Source organism: Anolis sagrei, chromosome 5 (genome assembly GCF_037176765.1).
Source record: "Anolis sagrei isolate rAnoSag1 chromosome 5, rAnoSag1.mat, whole genome shotgun sequence".
NCBI classification, from domain to species: Eukaryota; Metazoa; Chordata; class Lepidosauria; order Squamata; family Dactyloidae; genus Anolis; species Anolis sagrei.
The window spans coordinates 44,754,922-44,773,827 of NC_090025.1; the positions used below are offsets into that span (position 1 = coordinate 44,754,922).

At 41.0% G+C, this 18,906-nt stretch overlaps 1 protein-coding gene across 1 annotated transcript; it reads right to left on the reverse strand.

Annotated features, from left to right (window-relative positions):
- Positions 1–2,211: 2,211 nt before the first annotated feature.
- LOC132775473 (uncharacterized) lies at positions 2,212–17,195 on the reverse strand. The gene is made up of 8 exons (XM_060776205.2): positions 17,014–17,195; positions 13,859–14,025; positions 10,742–10,993; positions 8,358–8,417; positions 6,899–7,030; positions 5,568–5,714; positions 4,605–4,665; positions 2,212–4,216 (listed from the first exon to the last, which is right to left on the reverse strand). Exons 3-8 carry the CDS (start codon positions 10,904–10,906, stop codon positions 4,113–4,115), a joined length of 669 nt encoding a protein of 222 aa, XP_060632188.2. The 5' UTR covers positions 10,907–10,993; positions 13,859–14,025; positions 17,014–17,195; the 3' UTR covers positions 2,212–4,112.
- Between the last annotated feature and the right edge of the window lie 1,711 nt (positions 17,196–18,906).

Here is an 18,906-nt window from a genome sequence, read left to right on the forward strand (position 1 = left end):
TTGTTGTTGTCATCTTTTTTCCTCCATTAAAACTTGATATGAATGATTGTAGCACAGCTAGTTAATCACCAGCAGTAAAAGATCATTGTCGAACAGAAGGTGACAAGTTCGAAGTCGAGTCAGATTGAGCACCCGCCTGTTAAGCCTAGCTTACTGTCCACCTAAGCAGTTCAAAAACAACTGAGCTGTGAGAAATTAGGCAGGGAGGTATTTTACAGCACCATAAAAATGCTGGCGATCAAAGAACAAGGAGGAAATACTAAGATCAAAAAGGGCTCAGCATCACAGTGGATGAAGCGACAGCACCCCCCATAGCCGGAATCAAGCATAACCTTTAAGCCTCGAATTGGAAAATGCCAAAATGCCTGTCTGTCTGTCTTGTATGTCTAAAAACGGCATTGAATGTTTGCCATGTATGTATGCATTGTGATTCACCCTGAGCCCCCATTGAGATAAAAAGGGCAGAATATAAATACTGTAAATAAACCAATAAATAAATATTGGCAGCTCAAGAATTCAGGGGAGGCTGCATTCCTTTCTGTGGACCTGTCAAGTGTAATCAAGGTAAGAAAGTCTTACCAGTCCATAAAATGAATTATGTAGCATAAATGTGCTACATAAAAGTATTTGGAAAACATTGCTGTGGAGTTTTTGTTTTATTATCCCTCAAGTATAATAATGTGGGAGGTGTGTGACAGTAGACACTATCAAAATACAACATTTTCTGCAGAGGTAAGAAGTCATTGATAGAGAAAACCTCAGTCGTGGATTGATGCAGCAACTGTGAGTATCCTGTCTATATTCCAGCTTAGTGATAGCCTGAATTGAGCAGGTCCAAGTCCCCTCTTCAATGTTGGGAAATTCCATCCATAAATAAATAAATATTTAATTTCTAGCTGTCACTCAGCAATAGATTAGGGTGGCAATGGTGACCCAAGGACCAAATTTTGCCTTTACCCTTTTTCAGTGTGTGTGTGTGTGTTCGAACAGTTAATAGTTTACAATATAAACTCTCACTCCAGGAACACTGATGAATAAGGGGAGTTGCTCAATTTTGGGTTAAATCTAGACCGCTGAGCTGCTAAATTTACTGACCAAAAGGTCGGTGGTTCCAATTCAAGGAGCAGAAATTTCCCGCTATTAGGCTCAGCTTCTGCCCACCTAGCAGTTCGAAAACATGCAAATATGAGTAGATCAATAGATACTTCTGTGGTAAGGTAACAGCGCTCCATGCAGTCATGCTGGCCACATGACCTAGGAGGTGTCTATGGACAACACCAGCTCTTCGGCTAAGAAATGGTGCTGAGTACCACCCCCCAGAGTCGGACATGACTAGACTTAATGTCAAGGGAAACCTTTACCTAGAGTAGAGGGTGGGAAGATTAGAAGATGTTTGGGACCATACTTTCCAAATCCCAGGTTAAATGGGGAGCTCCAGGCACAAGCTTTTTGTCAGGATCAGAGGTTTTATAAGGAAACGTGACCCTTTTCTTCTACTAGGGGACAAAAATGCGGTCAATAACTATCTGATTGCCCTGATTGATATGTGATCCTCTTTCCTCTCATTCCACTACCACATTCCCTTTTGAGTGTCTTGTAAAATCCAGGGAAGGGAGTTGTATCCATCTTGTAAAATAGTAGTTCCCAATCTTTTTTTTTTTTAAACCAAGGACCACTTGACCAGGGACCACTTTCCAAAAGGGTTACAAATCAGATTTTGGTAAACTTCAGATTCAGTTTGGTTATTTGGGGTGCTGATTCAGAAAATTGCATTGGATAGACCACATCAAACAGTCAATTGGATAGTACACACCAACTCTAGTCTCCGATACAAAACATGCCATTCGGTAGTCACCATATGCTTGCTCACATAAAACCATATTTAAGAAGCCTCAGCACTGTAAGAGGGGTTTGTTTTTTTTTTAGACCAGTCGCTCTTGTAGTAACGGTGTAGTAACAGTTAGGCAATGGACCATATTTTAGTTCTTGCGGACCACTTGCGGTACATGGACCACAGGTTGTGAACCACTGTTGTAGAAGGACACTGGGGTGATAGTAAGCAATTAAATAGTCTCTCCCTCTCTCTCCACCCTCATAAATGTTAATGCAAACATAAATTCATTTACATGTCCATACAAATTATGTGAGATATTTAGCATTTTATGTTACAAAAAAATTACAGGTTTGCCCCGTTTATCTAAACTACTTTATTTGAACCAGCTAACCACAGATATGGCTTTTAAAAATCCTTGTCTATTTTGTCTATTTATCTCTTTTAAAAATGAAGCTCTAGAAAAGAAATAGTTGTCAAAATTATGTACTTTTTAGTGAATTTCTTTAGCTAAATTGAGAATTTATTATGATAATAACTCCCTGAAGCAGTCACTCTATTTTCGTATTAGGCACATAGGTGCTAATGTGGATAATTAGAGACTATGACATGTGAGAAGCGAGAGATACCGTCAGCTAATAGTCACACTATACACTGTTTTCTTCTTTCTGTACTGATGGTAAAATCAGCAATTGCACAAGAATAACCTGTATCCATAATTCCAAAAAATAAAAGAAACATACAAAAATATTTTCCTGATTACTTACTTAGGCAAACCCTCGTTGTCCGAGTAAGATTGTCCTCCAAGTCTGGTGTACTGGCAATGGGTCCATAGGTGACTGTGGAGCCCTATTCTTGACCTGCTTGTTCTCCCACAGTAAGGGCATCGGTTTCCAGTGTGGAAGGCAGTCCCGGTCAGGGTTGGCTTGACGCGCCTTCCTCTTGGCACGTTTCTCTCGTTCACCCTTCATTCGTGCCTCTTCAAATTCCTCAGCACTGCTGGTCACAGCTGACCTCCAGCTAGAGCGCTCAAGGGCCAGGACTTCCCAGTTCTTGATGTCTATGCCAGTTTTTAAGGTTGGCTTGAGTTCGTTCTTGAGTTCAGAGTAGAGCAACTGCTTTGGGAGACGGTGGTCAGACATTTGGATAATGTGGCAAGCCCAGCAGAGTTTATGGTGGTCTTTGCTTCTTCCAACATGCTGACATTTGTCTGCCTGTCTTCCCAAGAGATTTGCAGGATTTTTCGGAGGCAAGACTGATGGAATTGTTCCAGGAGTTGAGTGTGATGTCTTTAGACAGTCCACGTTTCGCAGGCTTATAGCAGGGTTGGAAGGACAATAGCTTTATAAACAATAACCTTGGTATCCCTACGGATGTCCCGGTCTCAAAGACTCTGTGCTTCATTCGGAAAAATGCTGCATTCACAGAGCTCAGGCGGTGTTGGATTTCAGTGTCAATGTTGACTGTTGTGTAGAGGTGGCTGTCAAGGTAGCGGAAATGTTACACCATTAAGCTGTATCTCTGGCATTGGAGAGGGGTTGGCTGGTGACTGCTGGAACAGCACTTTGGTTTTCTCGATGTTCAATGACAGGCCGAGCTTCTCATATGCTTCTGCAAAGGTGTTTAGAGTGGCTTGTAGGTCTTCTTCTGAATGCGCACCAATGACATTGTCATCAGCATATTGGAGTTCTATAACAGATGTTGTTGTAAACTTGATTTTGGCTTTCAGTCTGCTGAGGTTAAATAGCTTGCCATCTGTCCGATAGATGATTTCCACTCTAGTGGAAGCTTCCCATCAACAAGATGAAGTATCATAGTAATGAATATGGAAAATAAGGTTGGGGCAATAACACATCCCTGTTTGACACCTGATTCCACCTTAAATGGGTCACTTTGGGAGCCATAGCTGTCCAAGACTGTTGTCATCATGTCATCATGGAGGAGCCACAGGATGTTCACAAATTTGTCACAAAATAATTTCCTGTGTAGAGATCCCTATGTCTTACTCAGGGTGCTTACTGGCAATTACTATTGTTGTTACAGTTTATTTATAATGACAATGATACAACAATTCTCATATAAAAAGTTGGGGGGTTAAGTTAACATATATAAGGCAATATGATGAAATGTCTTAGCTGAAACAGGTCACTATTCTTGAATTTACAATCCTCTGTTCAAGGATGCCTGTAGGCTGCCAGTTATCGCTGGAAGAATTTCACCGAATTTCAAAGATACGCTCTTAAGTTTTCAAGAGTCTCTTAAACATATTCTTGTAGATCTTTTAAGGGAATCGGATATACGGAGGAGGTTTAGAAATGTCATCATCCTCTTCCACATTTACATCTGAAAGTTTTACTGGAGAAATAAAAATCCGATCTGTTTGACCTAGAAAAGAACAGAAAGACATCTAAATAAAGGTACATGTGGGTGATGATCTTAAGTCACTGACCCTAAAGCCCTTACATATTCATGATTTGAACTGCAAAAATAGAAACTCCAGAAAATAAAAAGCCTGTGTGATGTAGTGAGCATTGGACCAGGACTCTAGCAGGCCAGAATTCAAATCCTTGTTCAGCCATAGAAACCAACTGAGTGAACTTTGCAAGTCACACTCTCTCAGCCTCAAAGGAAAACCTTAAATCTTGTGGAAAAAACCCCTATGACCCCTAAGAAAAACCTCTATGCGTCCCCATAAGTCAGAGCCCACTTGAAGGCATGTAACAGCAACCTGAAGCAACTCCAGCAATGATATTAAAAAAATCTACCTACATACCAGATGAAATGAAAGCTAATTCTGAAGTTTGCAGATGGTCTTCATTAGAATGTAGCCACTCCTGCAAAAAGAAGGATGAGAAAACTAAAAGAGGTTTTATCCATTACAAAGACATTTCTCTAAGTGTTGCCAAAGGCTTTCTGTGTTTTTTGAGAAGAGAGAAATGTCGACCACTCTAAAAACTACCATGTCAGACTATAAAGAAAAGCCTATGAAATCCACAAGCATGTGGACAATTTCAACAGAAGGAAGGAAAATGAACAAGATCTGGCTGCCAGTATTTAAACTCTAAAATTGGGACAGTAAATAAAGAGCAGCATTAAAAAAACAGGGAATTCCAGATAAGAATCAATCAGGGCCAACTAACACCTCCCTACAAAAGATCCCCCAGACAGCAACTAGCTAAGCTTTGAACTCTCTACCCAGGAGTGTGGTGGAGGCTCCTTCTATGGAGGCTTTTTAACAGAGGCTGGATGGCCATCTTTTGGGGGTGCTTTGAATGCAATTTTCCTGCTTCTTGGTGGTGGTGGTGGTGGTGGGTGTTGGACTGGATGGCCCACAAGGTCTCTTCCAACTCTAGGATTCTATTATTCTATATTCACAGTTGCCTTAAACACAAGAGTTCTTTCTCCCACCCTGGACATTCCACAGATATATAAACCTCACTTGCCTAGTTTCCAACAGACCTCATAACCTCTGAGTATGCCTGCCATAGATGCAGGTGAAATGTCAGAAGAGAATGCTTCTAGAACATGGCCATACAACCCAGAAAAAACTGACAGTAACCTAGTGATTCTAGCCATGAAAGCCTTCAACAACACATGGAATTATGGATCTATATCACAACGCTGATATCTCTCTCACACAACTTCTTGGAAAACCCACTACAGCTTACATTGTGGGAATGCCTATGATTTTTTATATGAATACACTACAGTTACTTAGGATGATGATGCTACTTACAAATCCAGTGACGCTGTCATAGCAGGAACAACCTGGAAGGCTTCGGCTACTAAGATAGGCAATTATTAGCACAATAAAGGCACTCGCAATAGATGCAATTAGGAGTGTGATGTTGGCTCCTTCCACAAGTTTATCAAGCACAAATGCCTGCAACATGAAGTATGTATGCATCATTCATCAATGTAAAATGAATTAAACTGTTAGAGTGAAAGTTTTCACAGTTACCACATTTTGAAAATAAATATTCCTTCTATGTTTTCACCAAACTTTTCAGACTGATCTGCCTGCCTGCTCTTTGTCTGGAAATGAACTCTAAAAGGTCTTATAAACTGACTGCAGGACAGAACAATATAATGACAACATAGTTATGACACTATTTCTCACCCTAACTATGACAAAGGATGATGGTGTTATGTAGGCTCCACAATAATTCCCTCTCCCCATCTTCTGGCAACTATAATTTGAATGTAAATCTTAATTGGCTACACTGGTTTCATTTGAAAGTACTCATTTGGTTTGTATCCTAAACAGTCATAATTGACAGATTTTCATATTAAAAGTTGATCTGAAAAACGTTTGTAAAAGCATGCTTATGATAATGGCATTCTGAACAGTTTCTCGTTCATGTAGGAAACAAAAATACTGACAACAACAACAACAACAACAACAACAACTTTATTTTTGTACCCCGTCTCCATCTTCACGCAGTTCAGCTGGCACAAGGGTTTAACCCATTGCACCAACACGGCTCCTACTTCTTGAGATGATGGACAAATAAAAGCAATTCAAATGATGCAAAGATAAAACATTTTTAAATCCATTAAAACGAGCTCTAAAAACTTTTAAAAGGCATGTTTTTGAACTGCTAGGTTGGAAGAAGCTGGGCTTAACAGCGGGAGCTCACCCTGCTCCCCGGATTCAAACCGCCAACCTTTTGGATAGCAAATTCAGCAGCTTACTGGTTTAACCCACTGTGCCACCAGGGTGTCCTAATTTCTTAGTTCCTCTTTATTTTACAGTGTGTTTATACTTTTCAGATGTGCTGAATCTATTTTAATTGTCATATTATCTATTAGCTGGCTCACAGTACCTCAAGTCATATGTTTTACTTTTTGCACTCTCCTTTAACTCAGAATCATACATTTAAAAATTTAATCTACATTATTTTTAACTAGTGTATGGTCACTTTCATATTTACACCATTTGATTCCATATCCCAGGTTCCAAAATTGACAAAATATACATTAAACCACAGTATCCCCAGTATAGTGCTATAATCTCCTAAACAGTGACCAATGTTTTCATAAAATAAACTCAGAGTGAATACTTACAGCTGGATGATTGGAGGGCACAACATCTAAGCCCTTATATCTTTCACCATACTCTAATGTCATCGAGGCATAGATGATTACGATGAGAGTTGTGAAACAGGAAAATGCAGAAGCAACCATCATTGCATACACCTGTACAAAAGGCAAAGGGACAGAACAGAGAAGCTTGAATATGAACCAATGAATCAATTTGTACATCAAATTAAAGAGGAGGAAAAGATTAAATGTGTCAATGGAAGTAAGGAAGGGAAGAAGGACAGAGAGAAGGAAGGAAGGAAGGAAGGAAGGAAGGAAGGAAGGAAGGGAAGGAGGAGGGAAGGATGGAAGGAGAAAGAGGGAGAGAGGGAAGGAGGGAGGATAGAGGTATGGAAGGAAAGACAACAGGGAAGGAAGGATGAAAGGGTGGAAGGGAAGGATGGAAGGAAGGAAAAGGAAGAGGAAGAAAAAAGAGAAGGAAGAAAGGAAGAGAAGAATGGAAGATAGAAAGGAAGGGAAGGGAAGAGAGAAGGAAAGAGAGAAGGAAGGAAAGACGAAGGGGAAGGAAGGAAGGAAGGAGAAAGAGGGGGAGAGGGAGGAAAGGGGCAAGGAAGGAAGGATGAATAGGTGGAAGGGAAGGATGGAAGGAGAAAGAGGGAGTGAGGTAAGGAGGAAGGAAAGACAAAAGGGAGGGAAGGGGGAAAGGCAGATGGGAAGGATGGAGGAAGGAGAGACAAAAGGGAGGGAAAGGGTGGAAGGGATGGATGGATGGATGGATGGAAGGAAGAAAAGAAAGAAGGAAGGGTGGATTAAAGGGTGGAAGGGAATGGAGGGAGGGAGGAAGAGGAAGGTGAAGAAGGAAAGAGAGAAGGATGGAAAGACAAAAAGGAAGGAAGGGGAAAGAAGGAAGGACAAAAGGATGAAAGGGAAGGAAGGAGGAATAAAGAGGGAGGGAAGGAAGGAAGGGAGGGAGGCAAGAAGGAAGGGACGGGAGAGTGGAAGGAAAGGAGAAAGAGGGAAGGAGGAAGGAAAGAGAGAAAGGAAGGAAGGATCGGATGGTGAGAGAGAGGAGGTCCTGAGAAAAGAACCCAAGAGGCCTGGATTTGCCCATACCTGACCTAGAAGAATCCTCCACCTTGTGCAACTGTGGAGCAGAACAAACAACTCTGCACCTGTGTGCTTGCCCACAATGCCCTGCCACATGCACAGAGGAAGAACTGTTTAAAGCTACAGACAATGCAGTCACTGTTGCCTGGTTTTGGTCTAAAGTTATTTAGCTGCTTGTGTTCCCTCTATTTTATCAGTTTTATACTGATTTATTTATGACACTAAATTTATTTTGACACAAAATTATGCCGACAGAACTCTGTGTCACTGTAGCTACATTTCCTGCTACAGGATATTTGCCTAAGTTATTCTCAAAAGCATCATTGTCTCTTTGTCCCTTGCATACTTACACTGCCAAAGCTAAACAGAAACATACCAGAACGGGATTCTTCTTCTGGGAAGAAAACAAAGCCATAACTCCAGGAATACTCATGAACTGCAGAATAGAAATAGGATTAATTTCAAAACTTTGCATGCAATATACTGTGATGAATCTTAGCATAGAAAAAGCTATTGCATTCTTTGGTGTTGTAATGATCCAAACTTATCAAGGTATTTCATGGTATGTGGTACTATGAAACAACTCTGTACCCTAAACTGTACAACCACCAGTAATCAAGGTAGTGTTTATGCGACATTTCTCTGCTGTGCTCTTAAAATGGTTGCATAGCAGCTGCACTTTCTTAAGTGGTCTCCCCTCTGGGCAACCAGTTTTATAATAAGGCACACCAGGTGGCACAATGGGTTAACCCCTTGTGCTGGCAGGACTGCCGACCAACAGGTCAGCAGTTGGAATCCAGGGAGAGTGGGTTGAGCTCCCTCTGTCAGCTCCAGCTCCCTATGTAGGGCCGTGAGAGAAGTCTCCCACAAGGACGGTAAAACATCAAACATCCGGGAGTCCCCTGGGCAATGTCCTTGCAGACGGCCAATTCTCTCACACCAGAAGCGATTTGCAGTTTCTCAAGTCATTCCTGACACACACACATACAAAACAAGTCTACAAAGTGCAAATAGTAAGTAAGCAAGCAAGGATTTGTTCCACTAGAAGGTTTACTTCTTTCAAGAAAAAGCATTTTGAAATTAGAGAAGATAATATTATGCTGCTAGTTATGAAATCTGAGGTCAATAATTTTTGGGCATTTGCACAAATACGTATTTTTTGTGGAAAATTAATTGATAAATAAGGATATTAATGTTGTCAGGGATAAAATAACTCACCATACAACACGGGCACACATTTAAACATATAAACTGTGTAGTTGAACGATTTGGGCGATATAATTTTCAAAATCTAAGTTAAATCAGCTATCAAATGTTTCATTCCCAATATTAACAATACATAGATAGGGTCTAAAGAAGTGGTTCTCAACCTTTCTAATGCCGTGACCCCTTAATACAGTTCTTCATGTTGTGTTGACCTCCAACATGACTGTCATTTTGCTACTGTTATGAATCATAATGTAAATATCTGATATGCAGGATGTATTTTCTTTTACTGGACCAAATTTGGCACAAATACCCAATACGCCCAAATTTGAATTTTGATTTTGTCATTTGGGAGTTGCAGTTGCTGGGATTTATAGTTCATCTACAATCAAAGAGCATTCTGAACTCCACCAATGATGGAATTGAACCAACTTGGCAAACAGAACTCCCATGACCAATAGAAAATACTGGAAGTGTTTGGTAAGCATTGACCTTGGGTTCTGGAGTTGTAGTTCATCTACATCCAGGGAGCACTGTGGACTCAAACAATGATGGATCTGTACCAAACTTGGCACAAATACTCAATATACCCAAATGTGAACACTAGTGGAATTTGGGGAAAATAGATTTGATATTTGGGAGTTTTAGTTGCTGGGATTTATAGTTCACCTACAATCAAAGAGCATTCTGAACTCCACCAACAATTGAATTGGGCCAAACTTCCCACACAGAACCCCCATGACCAACAAAAAAGACTGTGTTTTCTGATGGTCTTTGGCGACCCCTCTGACACCCCCTCACGACCATCCCAGAGGTTCCGATCCCCAGGCTGAGAAACACTGGTCTAAAAGAAGAAAAAAGTTGAAATGCTGACAATAAATTATTGATTTGGTTAATTCACGACTAAAATTGCCTGCTCCAACACATCATTCAAATATAGTTGTTTTATATTTCCAGTGTTTTCAGAGAAACTGTGAATCCCCCCTCCCCACCCACCGACAATGGATTGGGACAGAATTTGGCACAGAAAAGCCCTATGACCAACTGAACATACTGCAGGGGTTTGTGGGAATTGACCTTGATTTTGGGAGTTGTAGTACTAATACTATTAGTAGCATAAACTAGTAACATAATGAGAATAGTTCATTTTTGGTAAGCTAATTTGTCCTGAAAATCTGGATCGTCTTGTGTTCTTGCAAACTGAAAGCAGTTATTCCATCCAAGAAGTGAAAGCATTACAAGGCAAGTTTAAAAGGGTTACTTTTTTCAACTACAACTTCCAAAATCCCATATTCCCGACAATGCTGTCTAGACGATTCTGGATACTGTAGTCTAAACCAGTCACATTTTCAGGGTATGAATTGTATCTCTTTAGGACTGCTGCTGAGCTCATCAATCACAAAAGTTCATTCAGCTATACACCTTACAATATACATGCTCCCTTATGGAGTAGGGAATGGCAAGCTTTCTGCAACAGAAAACAAGGCGGAAATTAAAAATGCAGATTTTTCAGTCTGTACCTAATATAAAGAAAATGAGGGTAAAATAGCTTACCATTCCAGCCCAGATGGGTATCTTAGATTTACTCAGTGCTGATTCCCTTCGGTGACCACTATCGATTACTCCACTGGCAACGCAAATTGCAGCACAAGCTATTTGTAAAAGTCCCAGAACAACCATGCTTTTCTGGTTGAAGATGAAATATCTATAGCGATCCATTTCAACTAATCCCAACTTCCAAGAGTTTTTCCAGTTTGGGAAGAAGCAAGAGGATTGTTCAAGAGAAGACAGCCCTCGTCATGTATCCTGAACAGAAGGTTAAAAAAAATACACACAACTCATTAGCACTTCAACAGCATCATCTGACAAATGGTTCACATGCCATTCCATTAAGAGAAGGAACTGATTGTCTTGCAGTGGTAAAGATCAGATTTATGGCATATATGGAAATCTGAGTAGTCATTTAAAAATGTGGTAAGAAAACTAACTGGATGTTTTGGGCTGCTTTGCTTTAAAAGGGGGGGGGGAGAGCTTTCTATTTTAAAACAAACTGTGGGGTATATGATGCAAATAAATAATACTTCATATGATTATTTACAAACAAAACATAAGGAAATAAAAAATTAGTGATTCAGAATTCTCCTATAGCACTAGGTAAATCTCCTAACATTAAGTCCAGTCGTGTCTGACTCTGGGGGGTTGGTGCTCATCTCCATTTCTAAGCTGAAGAGCCGGCATTGTCCATAGACACCTCCTAGGTCATGTGGCCAGGTTGACTCCATGGACAGCCATTACCTTCCCGCCCGAGCAGTACCTATTGCTCTACTTCACATTTGCATGTTTGTGAACTGCTAGGTTGGCAGAAGCTGGGGCTAACAGTGGGAGCTCACTCCGCTCCTTGTATTTGAACAGCTGACCTTTCAGTCAGCAAGTTCAGCAGCTCAGCTTTCAACCCGCTGCATCACCGGGGGCTCCTTAATTATGATTGACATAATTACATAATATTACTGTGATACTGGGAAGTGAGACATTTGTGCCTTTTCTCACTTAGGATGTCATAGAGTGCATCCATACTGTAGAATTAATGCAATTTGACATCACTTTAACTGCTATGGTTCAGTATTATGGAATCCTAGGAGTTGTAGTTTTACAGCTTCTTTAGCCTTCTCTGCCAAACAGTGTTGCTACTTCACCAAACCAGAACTCCCATGACTCCATAGCACTGAGCCAAGGCGGTTCCAGTTGTGTCAAAATGAATTAAATCTATAGTATGGATACAACCATAGATTGTGCCTGTGATACATGCACTATTACAGCACACATTCTTTACAATGAGTTGATAACAGTCATAGATTCCTATTATACTGGTAAAAACCAACCAACCAAAAACTTCAGTCTTCCACCTTGTTAACACTCTGGTATATACAAAACAATTACATTGTCACAACAGGTTGCTGTCTTGCTTCAAGCAACCACTAGTAATTTATTCTGTATATGATTCTGCTTGTTTACTGTATTGTATATGTATGTTTTGGTATGCAGCTTTCCCTTTACTCTATGTTTCTTAAGGTTGTGGGCGGGGCTGCAGCCCACATGATCAGATCTGAGGCTGCTTAGAGCTCAGACTCCATTTTAGAGGACAGATGCTATTAGAATTTGGACTGTTAAGAACAAACTCATATTACTATTGATTTTATGAAAGATGCCCTGTTATCTGCAAGGAGAAACTACTTCAAACCTATCTGTAAGTGGATTGACAAGTTATGTACTGCTATGCTGAATACATGAACATTGTAAGTAAACAAAATATGTTACTTTTAGCGAAGTCTACTATATTTTTGTCTCTTGAGAACATGATATAGAAACAAGATGTTTTATGAGAGAGCAGATGTATTTTGGGTCAACTGAAAAACACTTCTGAAGAAGTGCTATAGTTTGTGCATTGGCATAATCTATGTTCCTAACAGATCAGAGACAACCAGGTTATCAGTCTAACAACTGAAAACCAAATTGCCTTGCATAAATACATGTGGTTATATACCACTGAACAGAAGATTTCAAATTAGTTTTTTGGCTCTTCTCTAGAAGATCATACTTTCACAAAAGGTTATGATTTTTCAAATGTTCATGAATGTCATTTTTCTCCAAAAGGTTATGGAGATTCTGGTTTTCCAAAATGTGAATTGAAGTGCCTCTTAACTTCAATTATTTATTTATTTATTTATTTATATTCCACCCTTGTCACCCCGCAGGGGACTCAAGGCAGATCACAATGCACATATACATGGCAAACATTCAATGCCATAAACATACAACATATATAGACAGACACACAGAGGCTATTTAACTTTCCAGTGTCATGAGGAGTATGCTTGAATTCTGGCCACCGATGGAGCTGTTGCTTCACCGTCCACTTATGACACCGATGGAGTACTTCCACATTCTTTTGCACGCTGCTGGATATTTTTATGGCTTCGCAAATTAGTTAAATTAGCCTCCTTGCATAAGCAGTACCTAAATTTCCTACTTGACAGATGCAACTGTTTTTCGGGTTGCAAAGGTCGACAGCAAGCTAGACAAATGGTCAGGAGCTTACTCCGACCCAGGCTGGCTTCGAATTCATGATCTTCGGTCAGTAGTTATTTTAATGCAGCTGACTCTCAACCAGCTGTGCCACAACTCGGTCCAATTTACACACTGCTTTTACTTTTGTAAATAAATTAAATATTATAGATACACTGCAGAGCTCCCCATCGAATAAAGTAAGGCTGTACAGCAGGGGTCCTCAAACTTTTTAAAGAGGGTCAAGTCACAGTCCCTTAAACTTTTAGAGGGTCATATTTTAAATTGCAAAAAAAGAAAAGAAAAAAAAGAATGAATTCCTATGCACACTGCACATATCTTATTTGTGGTTCAAAACCCACTTTAAAACAATACAATAATTAAAATGAAGAATAATTTTAATAAATATAAACTTATTAGCATTTCAATGGGAAGTGTGGGCCTGCTTTTGGCTGATGAGATAGGATTGTTGTTGTTGTGTGTTTTCAAGTCATTTCAGACTTAGGTTGACCCTGAGAGAGGGCCGGGTAAATGACCTTGGAGGGGCGTATCTAGCCCCCGGACCTTAATTTGGGGACCCCTCTTGTACAGTATAACGATATCACTTACCTATGGAGGTAGACTCATTGAAGTCTGAAGAGACTAGTTCTGAGTAGACAAATGTCTGATGTAGAGTAGGTGTTACACCATAATAAAGGTGATGGCCATACAATTCCACCTTCTTGGCTGTCGCTTGAGAAAATGCAAATTGCCTTTGCTCTTGGGACTTCTTATCACTTAAACAAACAGGAACAATAAATCAGGTAGATGATTAAGGAAGCCATTGCTAACTGGATGCCCTCAAGATGTTTGGGCTACAACACCTCTCACTCCACTTGATCAGGTGAGGATGGCAATTATAGTCCAAGAGACCTTGGAAGTAGCTAATTAGTAGAGGCTACATTAATAAGTTACTTGTGCCCAACTATATCAGGGATATAACCGACACTGGAAAGTGAATAATGAAACAAACAAACAAACACACACACAGAGAGAGAGAGAGAGAGAGAGAGAGAGAGAATGCCAAGTCCAGCATAACTAGAAAGAGAACAGAAAGTGAAACTGCCACTCCTTTACTTCCCTTATATAAGTTCACGGAATAACCATTTCTGGAGTGCTGTGTGTATATAGTTCTAGTAACACACCTAAAACAAGGATATTTCATGAAAAAAAAAACCAACAAAAGGCAACAAAATGTTAAAATGCCTGGAACAACGACCCTGCAATAAAAATATAATGTTTGAGTAATAGGTGGCATGAGAACCAGCGTGGTAGTGGTTTGAGCATTGGATTAAGACTCTGGAGATGGGTTCAAATCCCTGCTCTGCCATAGAAACTTGTTGGGAGACCTTGAGCATGTCACACTCTCTCAGCCTCAGAGGTAGGTCAGTCTTGCCACCGAACAAATTTCTTCAAGAAAACCCCATGATAGGGTCACCATGAATGGGAAATGACTCTCAAAGGCACACAAGGGCTCTCAAAGACACAATGTACAGGCAGACCCTGAAGTACAAACATATGACTTACATATGACTCATAGTTAAGATCAGGGGGAAGACAACAGGAAGTGAGGGAAATCTAACTCTTGGAAGGGAAATTCACTCCTGAAAGAGAATTATCATGGGGGAAAGAGGTCTCAGCTGAAGCTTTATCACCAACCCTTGTTTCCACAACAAGCCAAACTTTTCAAAATCCAATTATCATTGGAACAGAAAGTGAAGGGAGATCTTCTGAACTGGGGCACAGGCAGCAAAACAAACACCACGAAGATGTTAACCCTTTCCCATGCTATCCAGAGAGAGAGAGAGAGAGAGAGAATACACACACACACACACACACACAAAGAAGTGGGTCAAAAGGTTTTCTCTCCTGTATCATAAAAATATTATGAATGAATTATGAATGAACATATAACAGCAGAAGTTGATACAGATCATAGCCTGAACTATCCTTTATGCAAAACTACCTTTCAACTTACACCTCATCAATTTCTACACATTTGTGCCATCGTTTAACCCAGGCATCAAACCCATTTTGGAATAATTCAGGGTTTTGCTTTGTGACCCATTATTTTCAAGCTGTTGTGACATCATTCAAGTCATTGAATCTGAAACCACATAGGTTGTCTTTCAGAGGTCCAAAAAGGTAAAAGTCAGAAGGAGCCAAATTATAAATATTCTTCAAACCATTATGGATTTCCTTAGGTGCACAACCTTCTTTTGCCAGAAATTCAATGGCAACTCTTTTAGCTTCAGATTCATGGCTCTAATCAGTGAATCGGAAAAAGAAAAGACTGTATCAGGAGAGTGAGGTTACCTCTATCATATTGTGCACAGATAGTCCAGTAGCTGTGAAAGACACTTTTTGACCCCCCCCCCTCTATATATACACATACACACACACCCCACATACACTTTGGATAGCATAGGGAAGGGTTAATACACACACATATATGACTGGAGTTACATGTAAAAATGTACATGTTCTGACTTACCCATCAATTCAACTTAGGAGCAAACCTACATAACCGATCTTGTTTGTAACTTCGGAACTGCCTATATATTGCTGTTCCTTCCTACTTTTATCTTTTGTCCAAGAGGCAAAGCAGCTCAGAACACTAACCAGGCAAGGAAACTGCCTCTCCTGCAGAATGAATGGAGTTTTGACATCATATTCATTATCATGATCCAATATTATGGAATACGGGCTTTGTAGTTCTGTGAGGCATCAGCACTCCTTGGCAGAGAAGGCGAAAGACTTTGTAACCCTCCACACGATTCCATAGCAATGGCCCACGGCCGTTAGAGGGGTGTCAAACCGTCTTAATTCTACAGCGTAGACACCAGAGAGGGGGAAGAAAGCAAATAATATATTCTGCCTGAAGTCCAAAGGCAAGATCTCAGTGTGAATAAAGGGTGTTGCATGAAGGAGAATGTAAAGCCTGGCAGCCCCTCCTTGCCTAGATGCATTCAGAGCAGACCTAGCCCTCAGAGCAAATATTGACGATGAAGCAAAAACAATAAAAGGCTCAGGTGAAAGAAAGTTTTGCAGGAAAAAACAAAGTCCAGAAAGAAAGGAAAGGGGAAGCAGGCGAGGCCTGCAAAGGCTTCACTGCTGGAAAAACTCTCCAGAGAAGGGAACAATACAGGGATGTTGGAGCACCTTGGAGACTGAGAAAGAAGAATTGGTATCAGAAGCTTCCATAGATCATTCGTCTCCCTCCTTCATCTGAGAAAGTTGAAAGTTCCAGTCTATGAAAGAACTTCTGCAACCAACTTTGTTCTCTCAAAGTCAAGAGGAGGGTTGCATCTACACTGTCGAATTAATGCAGTTTGGCACACTTTCCCTGCCATGGCTCAAGGCTATGGAGACTTGGGAGTTTCAAAACTTCATGAATGTACAACTCCCACGATCCATAGCCTTGAGCCATAATAGGTGAGGTGGTCCAGACTGAATTTATTCCACAGTGTAGATCAGGCATAGGAATACTTGGGCACTCCAGGTGTTTTGGACTTCAACTCTCACAATTCCTAACAGCCTCAGGCCCATTCCCTTTCCCCTCTCAGCCTCTTAAGCTGAGGTTGTTAGGAATTGTGGGAACTGGAGGGCCCAAGTTGGCCCATTCCTGGTGTAGATGCATCCCTGGATTCTGACCTCAGAAAAAGGATCCAACTGAAGCAGCTCCTCTCATGTTCAGAGGTGGTTGAAAGGAAAGAGAGAGATACCTTGAAAGTTGCCCCCTTTACCGCTGCCAGGTGAGCCTTCTGGGCTTCCAGGTGTGCTCAGGGGAGGGGTGGAGTCTCCCAAAGCTCTATCTGGGCAGCGCCATGCCTTTGGCTGGATCAGGGCCTTGCCCCACCCAGGTGTTGCTTCTGGCAGCCCATCCCTCCCTCCTAGGTGGCACCCTTCCTGCTTCTCTGCCTGCTGTTAACCCCTTCTGGACCAAACAGGTAAGCAGTGCTGACTGGGTGGCACACCCTCCTACACCTGGCCACTAGAGGGCAGGGCTGAGCAGCTCTTAGGATGGAGTTTGAAAAGAGGAAGTTGGAGTGAATGGGAAGCCAAAGCTGCCAGGCTCAGCAGAGTAAGCTTCATCTGGACATTGATTTGCCTGAGTTCCCACTGAGCTTGCTGGCCTTGGGGAAGAGAGGAAATTCAGAGGCCTTCTTCTGTTTTTGGCATCTGCTTCTCTGGTCCTTGAATTCAACAAAGAAGCTCTTGTTTTGCAGCAAATTTCCTATGAAGCCAATGAGGTGGTAGTCCTTTGAGAGGTCTATGAAGACAGCTGCCTTTCAAAACCATCTTCTATGTGCTGAGTTAAGTTCAGCACTTATAATGTGCAGCTTTTGCCCTTCCTGAAACCAGCCTGCTGTGGAATTATGCATGGGTCTATTTTTTTTATAATTCTATGCAGATTTTGGGGATCTGACAGGATGCAATGCAGTTGCAACAGCCAGCACCTTGCTTTTGGACCAAAGTTCTTAATTTTTTTTCCATCTGTAGATCATCCAGACCAGCTGCTTTGCCATTTTTACATTTATTGAGAGCCATATCCAATTCAGTAGGCGTAAAAGGTTCATGAAGGTTGCTGTTTTCATTATCTCATTATGAGTCACCCTTGGGCTGAGAATTGCGGTATATAAGCGAAGTAAGTAAGTAAATAAATAAATATCTGGTTGTCTGACTATTAGTTTCCTCCCTACTTTGGTGGCAAGGTTGGGTTTCCCATTTTTCAGAAGTTGGTGCGCTATCTGATCTGCCTTTATGTTGGCATGGGTATTAGTTTGTGAGGGATCATTGCTCAATCGTCTTAGCAGCCTCCCACGCCTTCTGGCTGCTCCTGCCCATGTTGGCTTCTGTTATCAACTTTATCCACTGTTCTTTCTAGGTTTCAGAGATGGAGGACACAATGCTCTGTGCTGCCTGAAGAGTTTGCTCACTAAATGGGTCTACGTTGTGAAGCCTGCAATAGTCTTCCAATAAGGCAGCTACATCAGGAGCAATGCCCTGAAGATAGTGTGTTCTGCAGCCTCTTGGTATAAAGGCCTGTGAGCAGATTTTTATTATTTCAATAAAGTGCTCATATTCTCCAGGGACTGGGGAGACCAATATGATCTTGTCATCTAACATGTCTGAGAATGTAGTCCTTTCTGAAGTTGAATCTTCATTTAAATAGAACTTCCTGATGCCTTATAGTTGGGAACAATTGGCATACTATCGGCTGATGCTGTGTGTTTGGTATTAGTAGTCCCACTGATTTAGTGCACTGCTGCATGATGCTGTCACTCACAAATAGGATGTCTGGGTTATATCCTTGGTGCCATCTCCCACTGTTGTAGGATGGTGGGAGGTTACTATCATGAATAAGTAATAGTTTGTGCAGTTCAGCCCAGGAGAGGACAGCCTCTCAATTTTTATCCTCCCAAACATAGCCCCATACGTAGCTATGGCTGTTAAAGTCACCAGATACTACTGCCCTTTGGTACCTCAGGAGAGGAGAAACAAAATGTTGGATAATAAGGAGGGATTAAGGAAAATTACAATTACCAAAACATCATGTTTTACAACAAATTGACAGAAAAAGCAGTTCAATACACAGTAATGTTATGTAGTAATTA

Coding starts and splice junctions, on each gene's coding strand:
- LOC132775473 (XM_060776205.2), bottom strand. CDS start 10,906: ATGGATCGCTATAGATATTTCATCTTCAACCAGAAAAGCATGGTTGTT. Junction 7,031..8,357: donor AGAAGAAGAATCCCGTTCTG/GTATGTTTCTGT, acceptor CCTTTTGTACAG/GTGTATGCAATGATGGTTGC. Junction 5,715..6,898: donor TGCCCTCCAATCATCCAGCT/GTAAGTATTCAC, acceptor TTCATGTTGCAG/GCATTTGTGCTTGATAAACT.